This window comes from Phyllostomus hastatus, unplaced genomic scaffold (assembly GCF_019186645.2).
Source record: "Phyllostomus hastatus isolate PE091 unplaced genomic scaffold, TTU_PhHast_1.1 phas_contig_159, whole genome shotgun sequence".
NCBI lineage: Eukaryota > Metazoa > Chordata > Mammalia > Chiroptera > Phyllostomidae > Phyllostomus > Phyllostomus hastatus.
The window spans coordinates 539,607-560,642 of NW_025333640.1; the positions used below are offsets into that span (position 1 = coordinate 539,607).

Consider the following 21,036-nt stretch of genomic DNA (forward strand, 5'->3'; position numbering starts at 1 on the left):
GACCTTGAACCGGGCATCTGCCTCTGGCCTGTCTCTACCCTCCCACCCCGGGATCCCAGGCAGAATGAGCAAGAAGTGCTGGGTGCAGGGCTGAACCACAGCAGAAGCACTCATTCATAGCCCTAGTGTCCCCCATCCTCCTGAAAGGGGAAAAGGAATGCTCTTAGGTGTATTACCTCTGGCCCCACAGTTCATCCTTGGGGAAGAAGTGTCTCACACATGTGTGTGTGTGTGACTATGTAACATCTTACTTAAGCTGCTAGGGGCATGGATATGATATGATGTCCCAGAAACACAGGAGATAAACTAAATCTGCATGAGAAAATGTAAAAGGAAGACAGTAAGAGGCTGAGAGGCTGATGAGGTGATGGAAAGCTGGGAGTTATGTGGCCTGAATGGCCAACAAGAACCTCCTTCACCCCATACCAACCAAAAAGACAAAAACACCAGCATCCAAGGTGTGTCTTCAAGTTGCCCAGTCACAGTCTGTCTGTATGAAGCCACCCACCTCACTCCCACACCAATCTCTAGTTTTTAAAAAAAAAGTCCCTTAGGAGTGTGTAAGCATGTGTGTGTTCTTTATGATACCCACTAGGTCAATCTCTGCTGTTGAAAATGGTGAGATTTCACTCTTTTTTATGGCCAAGGAATATTACATAGTATATATGTACCACTTCTTTTCTATCCAATTATCTATTGATGGGCACATGGCTGTTTCCATGTCTTGGCTATAGTAAGAACATAAGGGTGCATATTTATCTTTACAAGTTAGTGTTTTGGCTTTCTTTGGATAAACACCCAGAAGGGGAATTGCTGGGTCATATAGTAGTTCTATGTTTAATTTTTTGAGGAACTCCACAGTGGCTGAACCAATTTGCAGTCCTACAAACAGTGCACAGGGGTCCCCTTTTCTCCACGTCTTCACCAACACTTGTGGTTTGCTGACTTACTCATGATAACCATTCTGACATTTTTTAATTGAACTGTTTGTATTTTTGGTGTTAAGTTGTATGAGTTTCTTGTAGATTTTGGATAATAACCCCTTATCAGATGTATCGTTGGTGAATAACTTCTCTCATTCAATAAGTTGTCTTTTGGTCTTATTGACAGTTTCTCTCGATGTTTATTTTTTTCTTTGTAATCCTGTCAGCTGTTGCTTAATAAATTTTGAGACTATTGTTAGGTGAACAAATGTTCATGATAGTTATATCTTCTTGTTTTTTTCTTCAATATACAATATCTCCTGTTGCCTCTTTTGATAGATTTTTATCTTGAGTTACGTGGTTAGATATTAAAATTGCTACTCTAGATTTTCTGGTTGGGCTTTCTGGTCCTTTTTGCCTAGTTTATATTCTTCCCCCTTTCAATTTCAAAGCCCTATCTTTTTATCTAAAGCAGTTTTTTTAATATGTAATCGTGAGCATCTTTTTTATTAAATGTACTGGGGTAAGATTGGTTAGTAATATTGTATAAGTTCCAAGCATACATTTCTATGACACTTGATCTGTATATTGCATTGTGTGCCCACCACCCAAAGTCAGATCATCTTCTGTCCCCATTTGTTTGGCCCCCTTATTACTGCCCCACCTCCCCTTCCCTTATGACAGCATACTATTAGCTTAAAAAAATCCAATGTGAAATTCTTTAATTGGCAAACTTAACTCATTTAGTATAACTACTATTAGATTAGGATTTCAGGGGCCACCTCATTTTCTCTGTACAGAGTGCAAGGTAATCAGCAGAACAACTGTTGACCAGAACTTCAACTGTAAACTCTTCTCCCCCAGCTGTAATCCACCAGCTCTAGGATTTTGAAGGAACAAGGACTTCTGGTTTTATTAATGGCAGACTGACTAATTCAGACCACCCTTCCCAGAAGACAACCAGAGAAACTGGACAAAATGCTAAATATTCCAACTGAAGCTTCATGTGGGCCATGACAAGAGCCTAGCTTAGACAGCCCTGTCTTCTCAAAACTGCTCCAAAGCCTGAGTTGGGTCCCTTATCCCACAGCCCTTGGCTTGCCCTCGCCTTCAGTCCTGTTGCTGCAAGCCACGACATCTTGTTCCTGGACCAACTTTCCTCTCATGTGTGAAACACAGACTCATTTAGTCCTTCTCTGGATTACTTTGCACTCTCTTACAGAAATTCCTCCAAGATTCCAAAGTCAAGACACTGGGGCTTGGACCAAAGTCATGTTAATAAGTGAGTCAACCTCACTTATTAAAGGTCAACCTTTTGAGTTAAAAAATTTTTAAGCAAAAGGTAGTTATTTTCCTGGAGGTTAGTAGGCAAATGAAAGGCAAGCTGCACAGTAGTTAACAATTAAGAGTAAAACTCTTCCTCTTCCTCTTTTTTGGGTCCCAGCTACCTGTCTCTGAAACACCCTATTTTACCTTTTATCTCTTGCCTCATTGCTGTTTTCACTCACAAAGGGAGCCAACAGACCATCGTGAGGCTCCGGAGAGAAGAGGGTAGCCTTCCCCGTGCACACAAGCGTGGTCGAGGGAGGAAGTCCTTGCGCTTCAGCTCACCTCTGCCCTGCACGCACCATGAGAGCCTCAAGCCTCTGCTACTTCCCACCATCTGAGCTATAAGCTCTGGCCAAATTCTGTGTGTTCCGGTTCCAATAACCTTAGGCAAATGTCAAGTTTCTGGCCCACTGACTTCTTCTGTTGACAGTAAAGGACTGGACTAGATGGCCCTCTGGCAAGGCTCTGTGATAAAACAGCAGCCCCAGTATTCAAGAATCAATACCTGCAGCCATGTCCCAGAGCTAGACACCAGCAGGGAAGTGGACACCAGCAGGTAGCTGGCAGTGAGGGGCACTTGTGCGAGTAATGACTGGTGTCTTTTTCTTCAGAAAAATATCATGAGAGCCTACAAGGTCAGCAAGGAGCCTCCAAAGTCTGTGGTAAAGGTGATTCGGAGTTCAGCCCCTACCAAAGATGCTGTCTATAACTATAGTATTCAGACTCTGAATTCCACAGAGTTTGCCAAGAAGGAGCTGTATCGAGAGATGGCCAAGGTGAGTGAGAGGCTCGGAGAGTAGGAAACAGACACATGCTTATGCTCCAGACAGGATAACAGCAGTTGGCTAATGCCATGAACGGTTTCCTCTCGGACCATCCAGCCTGGAGGTCCATGGGAGATCTCCAGTGTATGGACAAGAGCCACCCACTTAGGGGGAGTATACAAGGGACTAGGTGCTGGGAAAGGGGCTCTGTTCCCACACTAAATGTGAACCCTCCCCATGTAAGGGTGGTCTGAGAGGTCCTCAGCCTACACTCAGATATTCACAGCTGCAAACCCCCGCAGGTTCTCCACCACGACAGAGCATTTTGTTGCTGCTCATGCAAAGCAGCTGTTACCCTAAAGGAAAAGCTGGCCAAGGCTTTCTCATACGGTGGATTTAGAAAGGGCTCCTTCTGTCAAGGGGGACAGCAGAATGAGCCTCCCGGCGCCGCTGCCCAGTTCAGTGCGTGTGGATGCCCCGTGTACATTGTCAGGAACGGTCGCTATGCCCTCGGCTGTCGCTGACACCTACCTGGGAACCCAAGGCTCAGTCGGGCCTCTCCTAGTCCATCACTACCCTTCCAACCACATGCTGCCCCTCATTTCCAGGAGCCGAGCAGAAGATTCACATATTCACAGAAGTACCTCTCGGCCATGGTGGAGCCCCAGGATTCAAAGGAAGAGGAGAAAAAAGCCCAGAAGAAGTCCCGCCAGGCCTGGCTCACAGCCAATGGATTCCAAGTGACAGGCCTTCAGAGGTCCACCGAAAGGGACCACCTCAGGCTGCTGCCCATTGGCGCCACCACAGAGCTGACTGAGGTCCACAGGCAGGAGGAGCAGGGTGTCAGATGGGGGCTCCCTAGGACCTTCCTCCTGACTTATTGTTTCTGGTTTAGGAGTGGAGGGAAAACGCACTGTTTGCTAATGTGCTGCAGCCTGTGCTGGACCGAGACAGGTGGAGCTGGGACCGGCGCCATCAGGACTTTGATCTGTACAAGAAGCCACCGCCTTTCCTCAAGCTGCCTGCTGCTCCATCAATGGGCCGGAAACAGGTAACAGATGAGACCTATGCAAGCTGAGCCTCCTGACACTGTTGGTGGGCAGGAGCTCTGTGCAGCTCTCCAGCTTCACAGCATCCTTGCTTTAGATCCTGGGAGAGGGAATAAGGTTCAGAATGCATCTGGTGTAACAGACTGACTGCTGGCTGGAACTCAGGAGACCTGAATTCTAGTTCCAGCCGTAATATTAACTCGCTGTGTGACTTGGGACAGGTCCCTGCCTTGTTCTAGGCCTTGTTTCTTAAGTATACGAAGGGAAGTTGGACAATAGATCCAGAGGCTTTCTGAGCTTCTCCACTGTGTTACCCCCGACTGGGCCCTGGAGGCCCAGCCAACAGCTGGGGCAGAGGGTCTGGGACCTTCCAGCTCCCTTCCAGCTCAGACGCTGCCACCTCCCTCTGTGGGTGAGACTGGAGTCTTGCTACATCCATCCTTCTGAGTCCCCTTTTCTTTCTTTCCATCCCTCTGTTTATAAAGAAAGACCTAAAAATCATTTATTGGTTGATAGAGAACCACAATCTGTTGACTAACAGAGCCAGAATGTTTGTTCAGAGAATAGGGATGGGTTTTCTGGCAACAAGATTTGCCACCAGAAAACCCTTTCCCAGAAATCAAGAAGGAATAAGTGGGATGCATTTTCTTCCTCTGCCCACACCCATGGGCAGCTCCATGGCTAGGAGGAAGGGCATGAAGCTCCTGAAATCCCTCTCCCCTCACTGGGACCTTGCTGTCTCCCCACAGAACAGGCCCCAGGCTCTGGGACTGTGCACAGGTCTCCTGCTCCCTGTTGGTGTCTCAGGCTGAGTCCCAGCCAGGAGGGCCAGGCTGTCCTCACTGGCCAGAGTGTGCTGCTGGGCTCCACAGCAGGCTTTCCCAGCACAAGTTTCCTGGGCATCTCAAGTAGCCCGTGCACACTGCTGAAAGCATGAAACAAGTATGTGATGGTGCCTTCCCTTCCCACAACGTGTTTAAGAAAAACTCAGAAATGGCAGGTGAAAAAGGGAGCCTTGAACGGTGACCCCAGCCTTTTAAGCTCAACTGGAAGAAGAGAGAACCTGTTGCTGCCTGAGGACTTCCATGCCACAGGGCCCAGAGTGAAGCCCCCATTCCTGAGGGCTGCCCCGAGGGGGTGGGGTCTGTGTGCTTTCCCAGCTTCCCCGGCAAAGGAGCTCCTTTCCCTGGGTGAGAAGATATGCGCTCTTCTTTTTGTGCAAAATGCCTCCTGGCCAGCATTTAAGAACTTGAATTTCATTGGAAAGTTATTTCTTAAATCACAGTATTTGTTAACTTTCACCTTTTGAAAATTAGTTACCAAAACCCTGGCAGAGTGTCCAGGCCGACCCCACTAAGCCAGCTCGGGTCTCAGCATCCCCCATCTTCTCCTTGACTATTCCTCTCATCGCTGCAGATTGCAGCTTCTACTTGGAGGAAAAGAAGTGAGCCTGGCTTCCTCCTCCCACCTCAAGGCAACAGCTACAATGAGCTCTTTGGCGGGGGGGGCCCAAACCACCTAGAAACTGGACCAAATCTTGAAACTTGCCAGCGTGCTGACACCCAGGACATCCAGCAAGTAATGGCAGAGGGGAGCCTGGAAAAAGGCACAGGCCTGGTAGTGCCATCTATAGACACCTTTCCCCCCTCACTTCAAGAGTACAGGGCAGTCCTTGCAAAGAAAGGCAAGAGAAAGCCCAGGTGGGAACAAACATATGTTGTCATATACCAAGCAACACAGTTTTCCACCCATCACCTGGGAAGGATCAACGATTGGGCTCATAACCCCCATGGCCCTGCACTGGGCACCTGCCCCTCAGCTTTTAGGGCCCTCTTCTCGCAAGGCAAGGACAAAAGGGACTGGAGGCCATCACCAAAGGATAGTTCTCAGGATCATGCTCTCATCCATTAAAGGCTGGCAGCGCAAGCCCTGGTCTCCACTGTGAGGTCTCCTAAACTAGCAGCATACCCTCAAATACCAGGTCTCAGGGATCCATTCTCTGTCTCTGTTCAGAATCCAGGGTCATGTCAGACAGCAGTGCACACAGGTAAAAAACTAGAAGAGGCTCCCTCAGGCCAGGAGAAAGACCTCCAGGTGAAAACTGGGAAGAAATAGTTCCATTTAGAGTAACCCCATGTTCTACACCTGGAGCAAGCAAGAATTGTCCAGCAATGGGCTGTGGCCTGGGGGCTAGTGGCAGCAGGGACCACCGTCCCTGCACTTCAGGGCATCCAGCCAGGACGGTGGGCACAGAAGTATGCTCTCCTCTCTAGAACCTGCTGGGACACTTCCTTAGTCTGTTCATCTACATTTTCTGGAGAATCTGGGAGGGAAAACAAGACAGTTGGTGATCTTTCTGCATTGTGATAAGAGAAATACTGCTGGATCAATTTTTCCAACAAAGTCAGCCCATGGGTGGCCCCACCACCCCTCCCAACACCCAGGAAGTGATTTGGGGCTGTAGATAGAGGCTTCACTCTGAATAGCAAAGGGCTCATCCTGTTAATTCCTAAAAACTCCAAATTGTGGTGGGTAGGGGTACAGAGAGGCATTTGGTCAACAAATGGCCCCTTCCCCTATGAATCAAGCCTATTTCAGGAGAACCCATTTCCTCGTGCTCCACAGCACGCTGATGGTCCGGTCAGCACCTTGGACAGTGCCTGGCCAGCGGCCAGGGGCCAGGAGCTGCACAGAATTCTGTTCCCCTCTCCACCACCTCTCTGCAGCAGGGCTAGGCCCCGCAGGAGACACGTGACACGAAGCCTCAAAGCCAGCAGAACTGTAAGGGTCAAAAGGAGAACCTGAGCTGCACATTCTAAGACAGGGCTATGAAAGAAGAAGAGTATTCCAGACAAACGGAGCAGCACAAGCAAAGTCCCCGGATGGTCTAGGGTAGCAGCCTGGTACATCCATAAGGGCAGCCTCATTTCTGCCATGCCGCAGGGGTGAAGGCAAGGGCGCCACCTTCCTCTGTGAGCTGCCCTGGGCAGATGCCAGCAGGGCCCGAGCAAGGGCGCTGACAGGGCTCTCCTCCGCAGGCCCTGCTCCTGCCCCACTCCTGCCCCGCTGCAGGTGAGCATGTCTCAGCCGGCCCTCCACACTCGAGGCAGGAGTCCGTGCGCGGCGCAGTCGCCTGCAATCAGCCCCTCTCCTCCCTCCTCAAAGCAGCCCTGCTCACGCCTGTTTAGCTGAGATAAGGTGGCGAGATTCTGGAAATGAGCTTCTGTGCAGAAGATGTCGGCCAGCGGAACCAAGGTCGGAGAGAATGCTGGGATCTCTGGGCCATCGGGCACCCTTTCCCTGGTGACTGACCTCGAAGCTTCAAAGAACTGCTGGGCAGCCTGTCTGTGGACAAGAGGCCTGGCTCAGAAGTCACCGTCTTAGGTTCCATTTCCAGCCCTGAGCCCAACTACCTGTACCAAGGGCAAAATGCTCAACATCTTTGAGCCTCAGTTTCCTCCTCTGTGAGACAGACTTCACAATTCTTGTGACCACAGGCTGCTGTGGGCCAATGCCAAATCCCCAGCAGGCACTCAGTGACATCACGCACCGCCTTCAACAGGGTGAGGACAGACAGGGTGAGAGCACCAGGTTTGGGACTTGTCACTAACCCACCCTTTTCTGTCAGGTGGGAAGACAAAAGGGAGCGGCCCTGTGTCCTGAACAACGTGGACCCTCCCACCAGAGCTGGCAGTGCCCACCACAGGCCACAGCCACAACTCAGCACACCTGCCCACCGCCGGGTCCGCTGCTGCACAGAGCCTGCGCTTCACCCTCTCTGGCCCAACTAGGGGCCAAGGCCATCGACTTGCCCAGCCCCTCCCACCTGAGATTTCTCCATGACGGATGACCTCCACCCCAACCACCAGGCCTCATTAAAGTGCAGCAGGACAAAGCCAGTGTAAGGCTGGCTGCCTGTGTACGGGCTGGACAGGGGTGGGGGTGGGGGGCTGTGCAGGCTCACCTCACGGTCATGGTTCTGGAGCCTGCTCTCACAAAGCAGCTGCCGTGCCGTACAGGTTGATGTGGATGCTGGCCACCTGCTTCAATGGTCTGGGAACACAGAGGCCCAGGGTGGAGGCCTGCTACCCAAGACCCTCCGCACACACTGTCCCACCCCAGACACATCTTTGCCCACATCGGAGCCTCCCTTTGTGCTTCAGGGTAGAGGGGCTAATGCTATTTCCCAGTGGGTTGTGGGAGGTCGGTTCATGGCTGCCTTCCGTTTTCCCTTCACTCTGTCTAGATTTGGGCAAGGTCAAGGCAAGACCAGGTTCCAGGAACCTGGCTGAGACCAGAAGCTGGGACTTAAAACACCTTCAGCAGCAGAGCCTCACAGACCAGGCCCCAAGATTAGGGCTCTGGCAGGGCTGCCCTACCAAGTGCATGGAGCCTCTCTTCACCTGGAGGGTGCTCACCCAGCAGGGGCTCCCACCCAGCTAGCTGAGAGGTCCTTAGGTCAGGCAGCCACAGGAGCCCAGCCTCCCCACCCCACCCTTCCATGGCGAGTTTAACACTTCGTAAACCATGGTCTCATAGATGCTGACCCCATCTCCTTGACCCCTAGAGTGGAGGGCCTACCATCTCTGGGTCTGTCAGGGGCCCAACTACCTTGCCAAAGTGGAGCAGCAACATCTCCAAGTACAACCAAAGTAATACATGCTCCCGAGCTTGCTGGCACTGTCCTGGCAGCCAGAGAAGGACTCAGCCCAGCACCTCCTCCCTATGGTGCCCATCCTGTTTCACCCCCTGCACAGGGCACGGCAGGGGGTCCAGGGCCAGCCCTGCTACCATGCAGGACAGTGTCCGTCATGACAGGTTGGAGAGAAGGGACATCAGCTGTCCTTAAAATTGGCTGATCTTTCCCTGCATCCCCTGATCTCATCTCTTTTGGGAAGGAGGTATCCAACAGGCTACCCTGCTGGGCTCACTCGCCGTAGCAATGGGGTGTGCAGCTCCAAGATTCCCTGTCAGCCCCAGGTCTATGGTTCAGCTCAAGGAGTCCCGAAGCCTCTGGTCAGGAGTCTGCAGGACCGTGGTCAGGTTACCCCATTTAAGCTCACTGCAGAAAGCCTATGGCCCCATGACCTGAGTCCCTACTGCTCCCTCCGCCATCCAGAAACACGACCCCCATCACTTGGCACCCCAGAGCTCTAGGGCACTCAGTCCTCCTCTGACTACACAAAGCCACAAAGGGCCAACCCAAGCCCCATGTGCCCCTCCTCTGGCCTGGGCATGCTGGACACCTGGCTGCAGGCTGAGCCCTTCCAGCCCGTCAGAGAGCAGCCAGTCTCCTGAGGTGGAGCCACACGCATGCTCCCTCCACAAGGAGCTAAGTCACAGCCAGCTCCCAGGGCGTTCTTTCCCGTCAAGCATTCTGCAAACTGCTCTGAGCACAGGTGCTTGGGCTCCCACGGTGATTTCCAATTGCTCTAGCCCCAGGAGAGGGAGAGAGTAAGGGAAGGAAAGAAGAACCAGCTTGGTCTTGTGTTGGCCCTGGAGCCTGGCACCTCTTTAATGGGCACCTCTCATTCCCCAGATCCTGAAAACCCAGCTCCCTGCAGCATGGGAGATGGGAGCTGCAGGGCAGTGAGGACTTCCCTGAGAAGCTGGTCCCTCCCATCACCCTCGGGTAAAGGCCAGGCTCTGGAGCCCAGCTTTGAAGACCCCACACTCACTGGCCAAGGCTCCTGGCCACCCTCCCTCTCCTCACCCAGCCAGCAAATGAACTTAGCTCTGCAAGGTACACTGCCCACCCTCCCTTGCCCCCACCCCCCAGGTAGAGCCTGAGGAGCAGAGAGTGGGAATGGCACCTACTTGATCCTTGAAGTCAGGATGCAGCTGGCATGTTGCAGGCCTGCCGGGGTGATGTACATCCAGAGAATCTCATGGTATCCCTGTGGCCAGCAGTATGGTTGTCAAAAGCTGCCCCATGGGAGTTAGCCCTGGCAGTACATGCCCCTGCCCCCTCACCCCCACTGTGGAAGCTACTGCAGGCAGCACTGTGATCTTTTACAGCTTCCATTGTCCTCACAGGAAGACCCAAGGTCATCTACAACCAGCTACTTGTCTCCCCTTCCATCTACCCATCATCTACTCCATCACCTACCCCAGCCCCACTGAGCAGGACTGGCCACCACTCTCACAGAGACTTGATTATTCTCATTCACCTAGAGTTAGCAGGTAAGGTCCCATCTGGGCCTGGCATGTTCTTTTTCTCTGTCTTTGGCCCAAATAGCCCTTCTACCAGCCTGGTCAAAGTCCTGTCCTGGACCTGAGAGCCAAGAGCACTTGCTCATGGGACCCCGCCCTCTCGGGAGGGGCGCACTCTGTCCTCCACTCCCTGGGTCTCTGGGTTCCTCCTGAGTCAGTCAGTCTGCACAGTCAAGACCACCAACACCCCAAAGGTGGGGTAGTGTCTGAGGTGTGTCTGTGGCCCCAACTCCCATTTCGCCCCTGGCCCAGGTTCCTCTCAGCACCTTTAGACTTGTGAACCCATGGGGGAGAGCACCTAGAGGGTAAGAAGGGAAAGCCCTCAGCGATGACTCTGTGAAGTTGCCTCGATGCACTGAGAAGAAAACCCAGATGCACGGAGAGCATTTGAGGCCAAACCCAAACCTCCTACCGAGAGCTCTCTGCTTGCCCCACCACAGCAAGCAGAAGCAACTTGGCAAAGACCCACGGCGGGTTGCCAGGAGATGGGAGGCTCTGCTGAAGGGGCCCTTGGACTTGGGATCCAGAGTGAGCTGCTTGGCCTCTCTGCGTCGGCCTCCTCGTCCGCAGCATGCAGTCTATGCAGGATCGTGAGGAGGGTTAAATGGGGAACACACAAGCCAGCCTGGGCCCAGAACCAGGAGGCTCAGGGGAACAGGGCAGAGCTGTGGCAGGGCACCCCTCTCAAAGACGAGCAGGACGTGGGTGTCATGCAACAGGCACTCAGCCAGGCAGCCCCTCGTGTAGCCCGAGCCTTGGAGGACCTACAGCGCCTCACTCCCATACCGCCAGGCACCCTCCGAGCTGAACACCTGCCCTGGGCCTGGGAGCAAGGTCAGCACAGGGTGTGAGGACCTCAGGGTGTGCGCAGAGTGCCTGCGGGTGGAGTGGGAAGCTCCGTACGGAGAGCCGGGCTTTGGGGTGAGAGATAGCCAGACAGGAGCTTGGCCGTCATGGTCTCACTGGGCAACCTCAGGCAAGTCCTTTTCTTTCCTTGGCCACACTGACCAGCTGTAGCTAAGGAGCTTCATCTTGCTTCCCTCTGGCACACCTGTGACCGCCTTCGCCACGGCAGCAGCACACAGCGGTTGTAAAGATCACACGAGATCCGGTGGACGGCACCGACAGAAAGTCAGGCCCACAGGGATGCCCAAGACAGGAGCAGGGGCCAGCTCGCGCCTGTCACAGAGGCTCATCACCAAAGCAGGAAGGCTCTCTGTCTCGAAAGCTTGGGCCTGTGGCTCCAAAGGGTGTAGTTGTGAGCACACCCTGTGTCATGGGCCCCTCTGCAGGCACCCAGCTGAGTGCGGCAGCCTCCCACCCAGCCCTCACCCCCGCCCGCCACAGTCAGTGTTCTCCAAACTCTCTCCAGGTGTGATCCAGTCACAAACAGCCCCTCCTGGGGGGCCTATAAGGTAAACAGGCCCCCACATTCCCCTGTTTCTGGGACTGAGGACCCCATCAGAGGTTCTGCATCCTCCGGGGACAGGCTGAGCGTGAGCATCCCCACGAAGCTCTAGTGCTGAGGAATTTCCAGATGGGGGAAAAGTCCAGAGGGGGCGTCAGGGCCTTGGAGCAGCTCGGCAGAGTGAGACAAGCCCTGACCTTGGAGTCTGACCCAGCTTTTAGGCCCATGTTCACCTCCCCAGGCAGACCACTAACCCTATAAAATGGAGGTAAGAACCCAAAACAAAGCCTTCCCCATCACCTGCCTTGCCCTGAACTCTGAGGAACTTCATAAGCACCCAGTGGTATGCTGGCCCCAGGTAACCTTCCCAACCCGCAGCCAGGGCCCCCGCACTTCCCTGCAGTCATGTCCACAAAGATAACACAGTATCGGGCGCCGTGCCCAAGAAAACCCTACAGGGTGGTTTTAAGTTCACTGGCAAAGGAAAATCCAGACTGCAGGTATCCTAACAGGAAAAAGAAAACAATGGGAGACCCAGAGGCCAAGGCAGCTGGGTCCCAGACATGACCCACTCCTCACCCACTGTGGAATGAGTCCCCTACAAAACGGGGTCTCATGAGAATCAGTGCTAACGTTCAGGGGAATCTGGCTCACACTTGGATGTTGACTCAGTGGCCCATTCAAAGTGGTCAGAGCCACACCTGGCGTAGGAAAGGTGTTGGGTCGATATCAGAACTGCCCGCCCCCTTCTCAGTGCCAAGTGGGCAAGTCCAGTCTTTCCGCTGAAGGGCTGCATGCAGCACACTAGCTCTTGGGTGCGGGGAGCCACGTACTCTGCAGATTTTGGTTTCTACATTGAGCAGAAATGACCCAAATAGTTGGGCTGTTGATAAGAGCGGTGTGAACCTGGACCTACCCTAAAATGCTCCAAGCCCAGTCGGGTGAGGAAGACGTGCAAAACAGCAGGGAGGACACGCTCAGGCCCCAGCGGGTGACTCAGGGCTCAGCATCGAAGGCTCACATCCACCCCAAGGTGAAGACAGCGGCATCAGAACCAGGACTCCAAAGGATGGGTTAAAGGCAATGGGGACAGGAGGAGGATTCAAGGGGAAGGGACAGTGCCATCAAAGGGTCACTTGTGTGGGGGCTGAGCACTGTGGGGCGTGGCTGACAGAAGGCATGACTGAGACACTCCAGGACTGGGCTGCCAGAGCAGGCAGGGCCCTCCTCCAAGACCCTGACACAGCAAACCTGATTCAGATTTTGATACTTGACCTTCAGACTGACAGCCTGGAGTGCTGCCAGGGTACAGCAATTGGCCTGTCCAGGCTGACTATTGCTCCATCTGCACATATGTGGCTTGGAGGGGCCCAGGCCACCTAGAGAGGAAACAGGCCAGCTTCCTTATGGCCCAGCCCCAAATTCCTCCCATTACAGGCAAATGGTTTTACTGCTCTCTCCTGATCATAAAAGTAATTCCAGATCACCATTTATAAAAATCACAACACAGCATTTTTGTGTGTATCCTTTCAGACTTTTTCTAGGCATATGATCATATTTCAACATAGAAATATAATCTACAATACAAAAATAAAAATACCTATATGCTAAATCATTTAATACACTGTGAACTTCTCCTGTCAGACACAGACCCTTATAAGTGAAACAGCTGTCCAGCCTCTCATTCTAGTGGACTCCAGGACAGATATTCTGCCATGGCACTACTGATGTCTGGGGATGGATTTGTCATGGGAGACTGTCCTGTGCACTGCGGGATATTTAGAGGCATCCTTAACCTCCACCCACTAGAAGCCAGAAGCTCCACTCCCTCACAGTTTTGACAACCAAAAATGTTTCTAGACTTTGTCAAATGTCTCCTGTGGGACAAAACCACCCTGGTTGGGAATCACTGTTCTAGAGTAAAAAGACAAAGGTTAAAGAAACAAAACTCCATTGAACTTACATATTTTATATTTTTAAGATTTTACTTATTTATTTTTAGAGAGAAAGGAAGAGAGGGAGAGAAACATCACTGTGTGGTTGCCTCTCACATGCCCCCTGATGGGGACCTGGCCAGCAACCCAGGCAAGTGCCCTGACTGGGAATCAAACCAGCGACCCTTTGGTTCATAGACCGGCACTCAATCCACTGAGACACACCAGCCAAGGCTGAACTTACATTGTTCACATTTCATCTTCAACTTCCACAGGTGGCTGGGTGGCTATGTGTGCATCTGACAAATGACAAACTCAGGGGTGTGTGGGGGCGCTGGCACAGGACGGAGCCACCATTCACACAGAAAGGGAAGGGCTGGGTCCCTGCAGAGATGCAGAGTGGCCCTGCCTGGTGTGTGTCCCATGGGTTCCTGGTGGTACCCAGAGAAGGCCAGGGCTCTGCAGTACCACCCCCTGCCCACTTTGGTTTCAATCAAAACACTTTTACATATTTCATATACTGAGGAAGTCAGTTTCGTTTGTTAAAAAGTAAACAGATTCTGTTGCTTCCCCCTACCCCCTCCAAGAAAGTTATCACTGAAATCATGGGGCACTGCAGGGCAGGCAAGAGCCCACAACGCCAGGGGCGTGGCACCCACAGAGTCTGTGAGGGCAGGCGAGAAGCTGGAAGAGGAAAGGGAGGAAGAGGGGAGTGATGGCTAGAGGTGGGCGAGAAGCCTGTTTACCTGTGGGGTGGTGAAAATGTTCTAGAATGAGAGAGGGATGATGGTTGCAGTAATTTAAAAAATAAAAGCCTGAGAGGCTGTGCTTGAGCAACAGCCCCGGGATTCACCCCGCCACCCGCTGCCACCCCAGGCTCAGAGAGGTGGGTGCAGGGTGAAGGCTGAGAGCCTAGAGCCACACTTGTGTGTCGAAAGGGCCGAGAGTAAAAGCAGTGTGTGGGTGTGCCTGCACGTGCAAGTGCATGGCTGCGTTCTGTCCCTGTGAGACACTTCCTACCCTCTCCCCACACACACTTCTTGCCTGTGCCCTTCATCCCACAGGTCCGGGATGACCGCCTCTAGATGAGGGCAAAGAAAGACGAGCTGTGGCGATCAACTCTGAACAGGCAGAATGGCCCCAGGACCCTGGGGAGAAGGGCCAGGCCTCTGACCTGGGAGCTGAAAGCATCCCCGTGATGCTCCAAGAATTATGTGCAGGCTACAAAGGACAAACACCCTGCTCAACGGTTCCCCCTGGTCGGGTCTCCCACTGAGATGCACCTTGCGCCCTATGGCCATTTCCTTGGTGCACACACAGGCATGTTTCTGTGTGTGTTGCACACGGGGATTATTATGCCCGTGGTAGGTACTGTATTTGACCATGTATACTGTGCACCATGTTTTTGGCACAAACTTTCAGGGAAAAAATCTTGCATTTTAGTTTTTTAGTTCAATTTATTTATTTATATTTAGAGACTTGGTTTTGTGTTATAAGGAATTTTAGCCTTTATTTTTGAACATACTATGGTACAAGAAATTTTATGTAACAAATAATTATGAAACACCAGAACAAATACAAGATATTTCAGGTACTACCCATGTATAATACGCACCCCCCCTCAAAAATTTGGGCAAAACAGTGTGCATTATACGTGGCAAAATACAGGAATCATTGCTGAGAGAGGGGCAGCAGAGGCTGTTCCGGGGCCTCCAGAGTCAAGTCCATGGACGAGAAGGGCTGACCTGGAAGGATCTCTCTGGGCAGACAGTGGCTGGGAGGTGGGCGCAGGGTGGTGGGGGTGAGGACCTGAGCCTCAGAAGCACAGCTGGATTTGGGAAGCAGTGGGCACCTCAGAGAAAGAGACCACACAGGACCAGGGCCCTGGCCTGGGACCACTGTCTTCTTGCTGAGCCCAGGGGACCCAAGCCTCAGAGTACATCGGCCCATCCACTCCCCCAAAGAGCCTGAGAGAATGGTTCAGGTCTGAGTTTCTGGTCTTTGGGAAAAAAAAGGGGGGGGCCACCCACTAGCAGAGTGTGTTCAATTGTCATATTACACTATATTCACCAAACTGCACATGGTCTTTTCCACATGACCCACATGAAAATATGCCTCATTTTAAAAACTTGACTGCATTTATTTATTATATTTTATTGATATACCATTAACTACTGAAACAGTCCTGATGGATCAATACCTTGTTTCCATGGCAACAGTGGGATGGAACGTGGTGCATCAACAAGCTGGCGAGCCTCCTCCTACAGCCCCTCCCTGCTCCTCCCCGGTGGTCTGACCAGACCTCCCTGTGTCCACACCACCCTGAATCTGCATGTCCAATCACCACGTCCCTGGGATAAATTCCTAGCAATGGAATTTTTAATGAATGGGTTATACACATGAATTTGGATAGTTTGTGCCAAACTGTCCAGAAAAAGGCTTAATTTTATGCAAGTTTTATACATGTAAATTTGAAATTGCATGATTTTAAAAACCATGAGAGTCCCCCTAAACTTCAGCTTTTCAAGGGGAACCACAAAATTTCACAGTCAGCTGATGGAGTGAATCATACTTTCTTGTTTGGCAATAGAAGCCAAAACAGAGGAGGGAGACAGGACTGGTTTTCACAGGAAAGATACAGATGATGTCATTTGTCCAACCCACATGTGGTCACAGCAGGGTGCCATCCATAAGCAGCTCAGTTTTCTGTTTTTTGTCAAAAAACAGTGACAGGATGAGTCCCAGGCTGTGGCTGGGCAGGTGCAGCGTCTCCTTTGTGAAAGAATTCTGTTGACTTCCCTGGTTCCTCCTATTTGGGGGAGATAATATGGAGAAAAGGCTGAAGAGAAACTAACACCTCGGAAGTTAAAAAGTCCATCAGGCACTGGGCTGACAAGCTAGAACTTCTAAGGTCCGAAGCTGAATAAAGCGGTCCTACTATTTGACACTACAGCACCCCCACCCCATCATAGATGGCCTTTTACTTATTTTATCTTTTTACAAACATTTGCAGTGTTTACTGTGTCAGGTGACATTCTAAGCACTTAACACATCAGATCCCATTTATTCTCATGACGAGATATTATGCTCATTTTACAGATGAAGATACTGAGGCACAGGGACATTCGGTGTCTCGTGCAAGGTTGCAGAGCCTGAACATGGTGTAGTTGGGGTTCAGCCCCAGGAGCTTTGACTCCATTTAACACAACAGTGATGAATCACTTAAATGCTACAGATAATTAATAAAGATTTTAAGGTTGAATGTGTGCTTTTTCATTGTAAACTATTCAAAGATAAAGGATTGTCACTATTGTTGGGTTCTTACATTGTTGACTCTTGATCATTGGGAATTAATAAAAAGTGGTGCTGACATAGTTCAGCATAAAGTGCTTTTGTGCTCAGGACTTTTGTCCTCAGTCAGGCTTTCTAACAAGGAGGCTGGGGGAGGTTAAGCTGCTTCCCCAGTGCCTGCCAGCTGGAACCTGAAAGAATCAAAATTCAAACTCAGACCTGGCAAGCCCAGAATTTACGCTGTGGAGTCCACCACGTGACCTGTGTTTGGTGGGCATGTGTGTTGGGGCAGATCAGATCGACATATCCTTTGACCGCCAATGATTTCGGCCACAGGGTGACTGTGAAAACAGGGTCATATTAGGACACAGTCAGCAGCCACACGGCAGAATTAGTTTTGATGCGAAACTGCATGTTCTATGAGCTGCTGGCCCCAAAGGTTGCTCATCTGAAGTAACAATGCTCGCGACAACCAAGGAAAGTTGCCAACTTTTGAAGGAAAATTCAAATTCCTCTAACTGGCTGTGTAGCTTAAGCAAACCATTTGAGCTTTCTCAGCTTCGGTTTCCTCACCCTTAAACAGGAAGTTTATACTCTCAGAACAAATTAAGTCCATGGGCCAGGCACTTCACCAGGCAAAAGGGAAACAATAGCAGCCCAAGCCCTGAAACTTACAGAGGGTGGAGATTGACCAAGAGCAACCACATTGATGTCTTTAGGATAAATACCATATAATGAGACATGCTATGCAGAGGATTAAGATAGAGTGTAGTGACAGAGTGAGTGTGACAAGCATAGAATAAGTGGTTGGGGAAACCATCTCTGAGGGGACCTTTCAGCTGAAGTGTGAACACTAATGAGACGGGGATGGAAGAAACAGCTGGTGCAAAGGCCCTGAGGCAGTGATGATCAGCCTGGGAAGCTCAGGGAACTGAAAAGCAGCCAACACACCTGACTAGGGATGTTGGGCCAATTTTAAGTGATGCTATGAGGTTCAATTTGATTCTAAATGTGATGGGAAGCCAGAGTTTTAAGTAGGGGAATAAAATAATCTGATTTGCATGTTTCACTGCCACTCTGACTGCTGTACAGAGAACGGGAAAAGGAGTAGGGAGGAGAAAGAGAGAAAGAAAGATTAGCTTTTCTGGTTTGCGTCTCAAAAACCAGAAACTTCAGCTTCATAACACAGGAACCTAATGCAATTTCTCTTTTCTATTAGGTCAGGAAGCCAGGATGCGCATGGTGGCACGAGATGCTGGGTTCAGACAAGTACATGGCGCTGCAGAGAGGCTGGGCTTACCACTCTGGTGTGCGCAGTAGAGCGAGAGACCTCCGTGTTCTCAATTTCAAGCCCTTTCTGCATCCCCCTGAACCACTTCTTGTATTCCATTCGCACCTGCAAGTGGGAGGGAGGTACATGGAGGCTTGTGTTACATTCAGAGTTTGGCTCTGAAGGAAGGACCCTAAAATAGGAGAGTAAAGATGTGAATGCCCAGCCTTGCTCTCTACAGCTCTTCCCATTGGTTTACTGTGGAATGTTGGCCATGCTTGTGTTGATTTATTTTATTTAAATTTGACTTCCTCAGTCATAGAAAATGTGCTTACTGAATGTCAAGGACCATAAGACTTTATATATAGCAATAATGATGGAAGTGACAGTGGCGGTGAAAATGGTGGTGAAGGTGGTGGTGACAAAAATAGCACAGGGTGGTGGTTATAAAGGTGATGATGGTAGTGATAATGAAAGGGAATATGGTCATGATGGTGATGATGGTGACAGCAAAGGTAATGATGGTGGTGACTGTGATGGTGATAAAAACTAGCTATGTTGAATGCACATATGTACAATATATCACTTAATTCTATCAGTAAGGAACTTCTTGTACCCAGACACCATTAAAGATGAAGAAATTGAGGCTCTTGGAGATATATTGACTTGTCTAAAGCCACAGAACCAGCCTTCAAAATCTTGTCATTCCCCCTCCAGAGCCCTGATACTAAACCACCGATGTGATTCCACGAGTTGTCTTCCTTTAACCCCCTTAAAATTATAAAGGACATCTGAATAGTTAATACTCAACATTAATTTACCAAAACATTTAAGGTGTACTTTACTTCTGTGTGTAAGGAGTACTAAGCATTAAGAAGGCACTGACAAACAAAAAAGAAATTAATGAAGTGTTAAAATGTCATTTTGTCACTTGCATCTTAATTGCTGGTAGTTCCACTCATTAACAAAGGAAAAAAGCCAGGAAAACTGTTCCCAGTCTTCTGTGAAGAGTAAAATTATAATAATGACCTTCACTGAGAACTTGGTGTATGGCGAGGACTGTGTGGAGCTTGATATTGAATTGGCATTGAATTATCTCATTTAATTATTGATGTGAGATAGATACTGCCACATTTTCAAATGAGCAAACTGAGGCTCAGAGAGGGAAGCAGCCTGCCCAAGTTCACAAGCAACCCACTCAGTGGAAAAACTAGGATTAAACTCAGTTTATGGTAGATTTTGCCAAATATGCCAGTGCCCTCCATGAAGTACCCCTCACTGCAGGAGGATTAGTCATCCTCTCTCTGGTGAATTCAGGTTTGGCCATTTGACTTGCTTTGGCCAATGAAAGAGAGCTGAGCTACTCAGTGCTGTGATCACCTTTCCCTTTGCCATGAGAGCACTGATGGGTGCTGCCCCTCAGCCTGCATCCCCAGATGAAGACAATGTAGCGCATGTAGCTCTGTCGCAAGAGCAAGAAATAAATCTTATTGTTGTAAGTCCCTGACATTAGGGGTGGGGGCACTATTTGTCACTGCAGCAGAATCTACCTTATCCTGACTGATGACATGCTGTGCTATGAACTGGTTTGTCCTCCACTCCCTAAAGTCATATATTCAAGGTGTAGCCCAGCAATGTGACTGACTTTTAGATATGGCCTTTATAAAAGCAATTAAGGTTAAATTAAGTCATAAGGGTAGAGTCCTGATTCAATAGATTGTGTCTCTACCGAAAGAAGCATGAAAGCACTCTCTCAATCTCTCTCCCATGTGAGGACATAGCAAGAAGGTGGTCGTAGGCAAGCCAAGAAGACGGATCTCACCAGAACCTGACTGGTGGCACCCTGATCTCAGAATTCCAGCCTCCAGAATTCTGAGAAGATAAACATCTGTTGTCTAAGATACAACAGGCCTCTGCTATTTTGTATGGCTGCCTGAGCAGTTGAATGCATGATCCTAAGAGATATGCTCAAATGGTAAATGTTAGAAAACTAAATGAAACCCAGAGCACATGGCAAAAAAACAAGCAGCAGCTCAATCCCTTTCCCAGAATCAAGACAACCTCAAAATATTAAAGGTCAGAGAAGAACAAGAAATAAACAACTATTCAATAAAGCTCAGAGACAAAGTAATTAGCTTTACCTGGCGATTAAAGAGACAGTATACCACAAAGAGCAAAACCCCCTGCAGGACATTGATGATGGTGAACATGTAGGCAACGACTGATCCAATTGTCTTCCCAACTTCATCAACCATAAAAAAGCCAAGGCTCCAGGAACAGCCCAAGATAAACAGCTGAGCAATGGCTTTAAATGTCATGACCCTGAAAAGGAAAAAGAGTAAATTACTACCATTCATGAGGGACTCAGTGCTTGCTAGGCACTGTGCTCAGTTCTTTGCATGCTTCACTTTATTGAAACTTCCTAACAACCTCAGGTGGTTAAGTGGTTCCACAAAGGTATGTGTCTTGAACATTTGGCAGTGCCCATGTTTTCAATTATTGCCTCTGAAAATAACACTTTCTTCTACCCTTGGAAATGATTTCCCTGCAACGTCTCTTACCTGGACTTATTAAAGGATTTGTAGAAAGTGCATTCTGAAAATTTGTATTGAAAAAATGTGGCCCTGGCTGGTGTGGTTCAGTGGATTGAGCACCAGCCTGCAAACCAAAGGGTCGTTGTTCAATTCCTAGTCAGGGCACATGACTGGGTTGCAGGCCAGGTCCCCAGTAAGGGGTGTGCAAGAGGCAACCACACATTGATGTTTCTCTACCTCTCTTTCTCCCTTTCCCTCTGCCTAAAAATAAATTAATTAAATCTTTTAAAAGAAAAAATGTGGATGATGATGATATCATAC

General features: G+C 50.0%; 2 protein-coding genes across 2 annotated transcripts in view; one reads left to right on the plus strand and one right to left on the minus strand.

The window, feature by feature from the left end:
• The window catches only part of CFAP92 (cilia and flagella associated protein 92 (putative)), a 28,554-nt gene extending 24,460 nt beyond the window's left edge, over positions 1 to 4,094 (plus strand). Inside the window, exons 12-14 of the mRNA XM_045831351.1 lie at positions 2,864 to 3,028; positions 3,625 to 3,834; positions 3,912 to 4,094. Of these exons, the coding sequence (XP_045687307.1) occupies positions 2,864 to 3,028; positions 3,625 to 3,834; positions 3,912 to 4,094 (558 nt within the window). The remainder of the gene's footprint in view (positions 1 to 2,863; positions 3,029 to 3,624; positions 3,835 to 3,911) is intronic.
• Positions 4,095 to 15,115: 11,021 nt separating this feature from the next.
• Positions 15,116 to 21,036, minus strand: part of LOC123813826 (adhesion G protein-coupled receptor E4-like) — a 43,870-nt gene continuing 37,949 nt past the window's right edge. Inside the window, exons 15-17 of the mRNA XM_045831221.1 lie at positions 20,323 to 20,503; positions 18,212 to 18,307; positions 15,116 to 16,429 (exon numbers count right to left, since the gene is read on the minus strand). Coding sequence (XP_045687177.1) covers positions 16,337 to 16,429; positions 18,212 to 18,307; positions 20,323 to 20,503 — 370 coding nt within the window. The 3' untranslated portion in view covers positions 15,116 to 16,336. The remainder of the gene's footprint in view (positions 16,430 to 18,211; positions 18,308 to 20,322; positions 20,504 to 21,036) is intronic.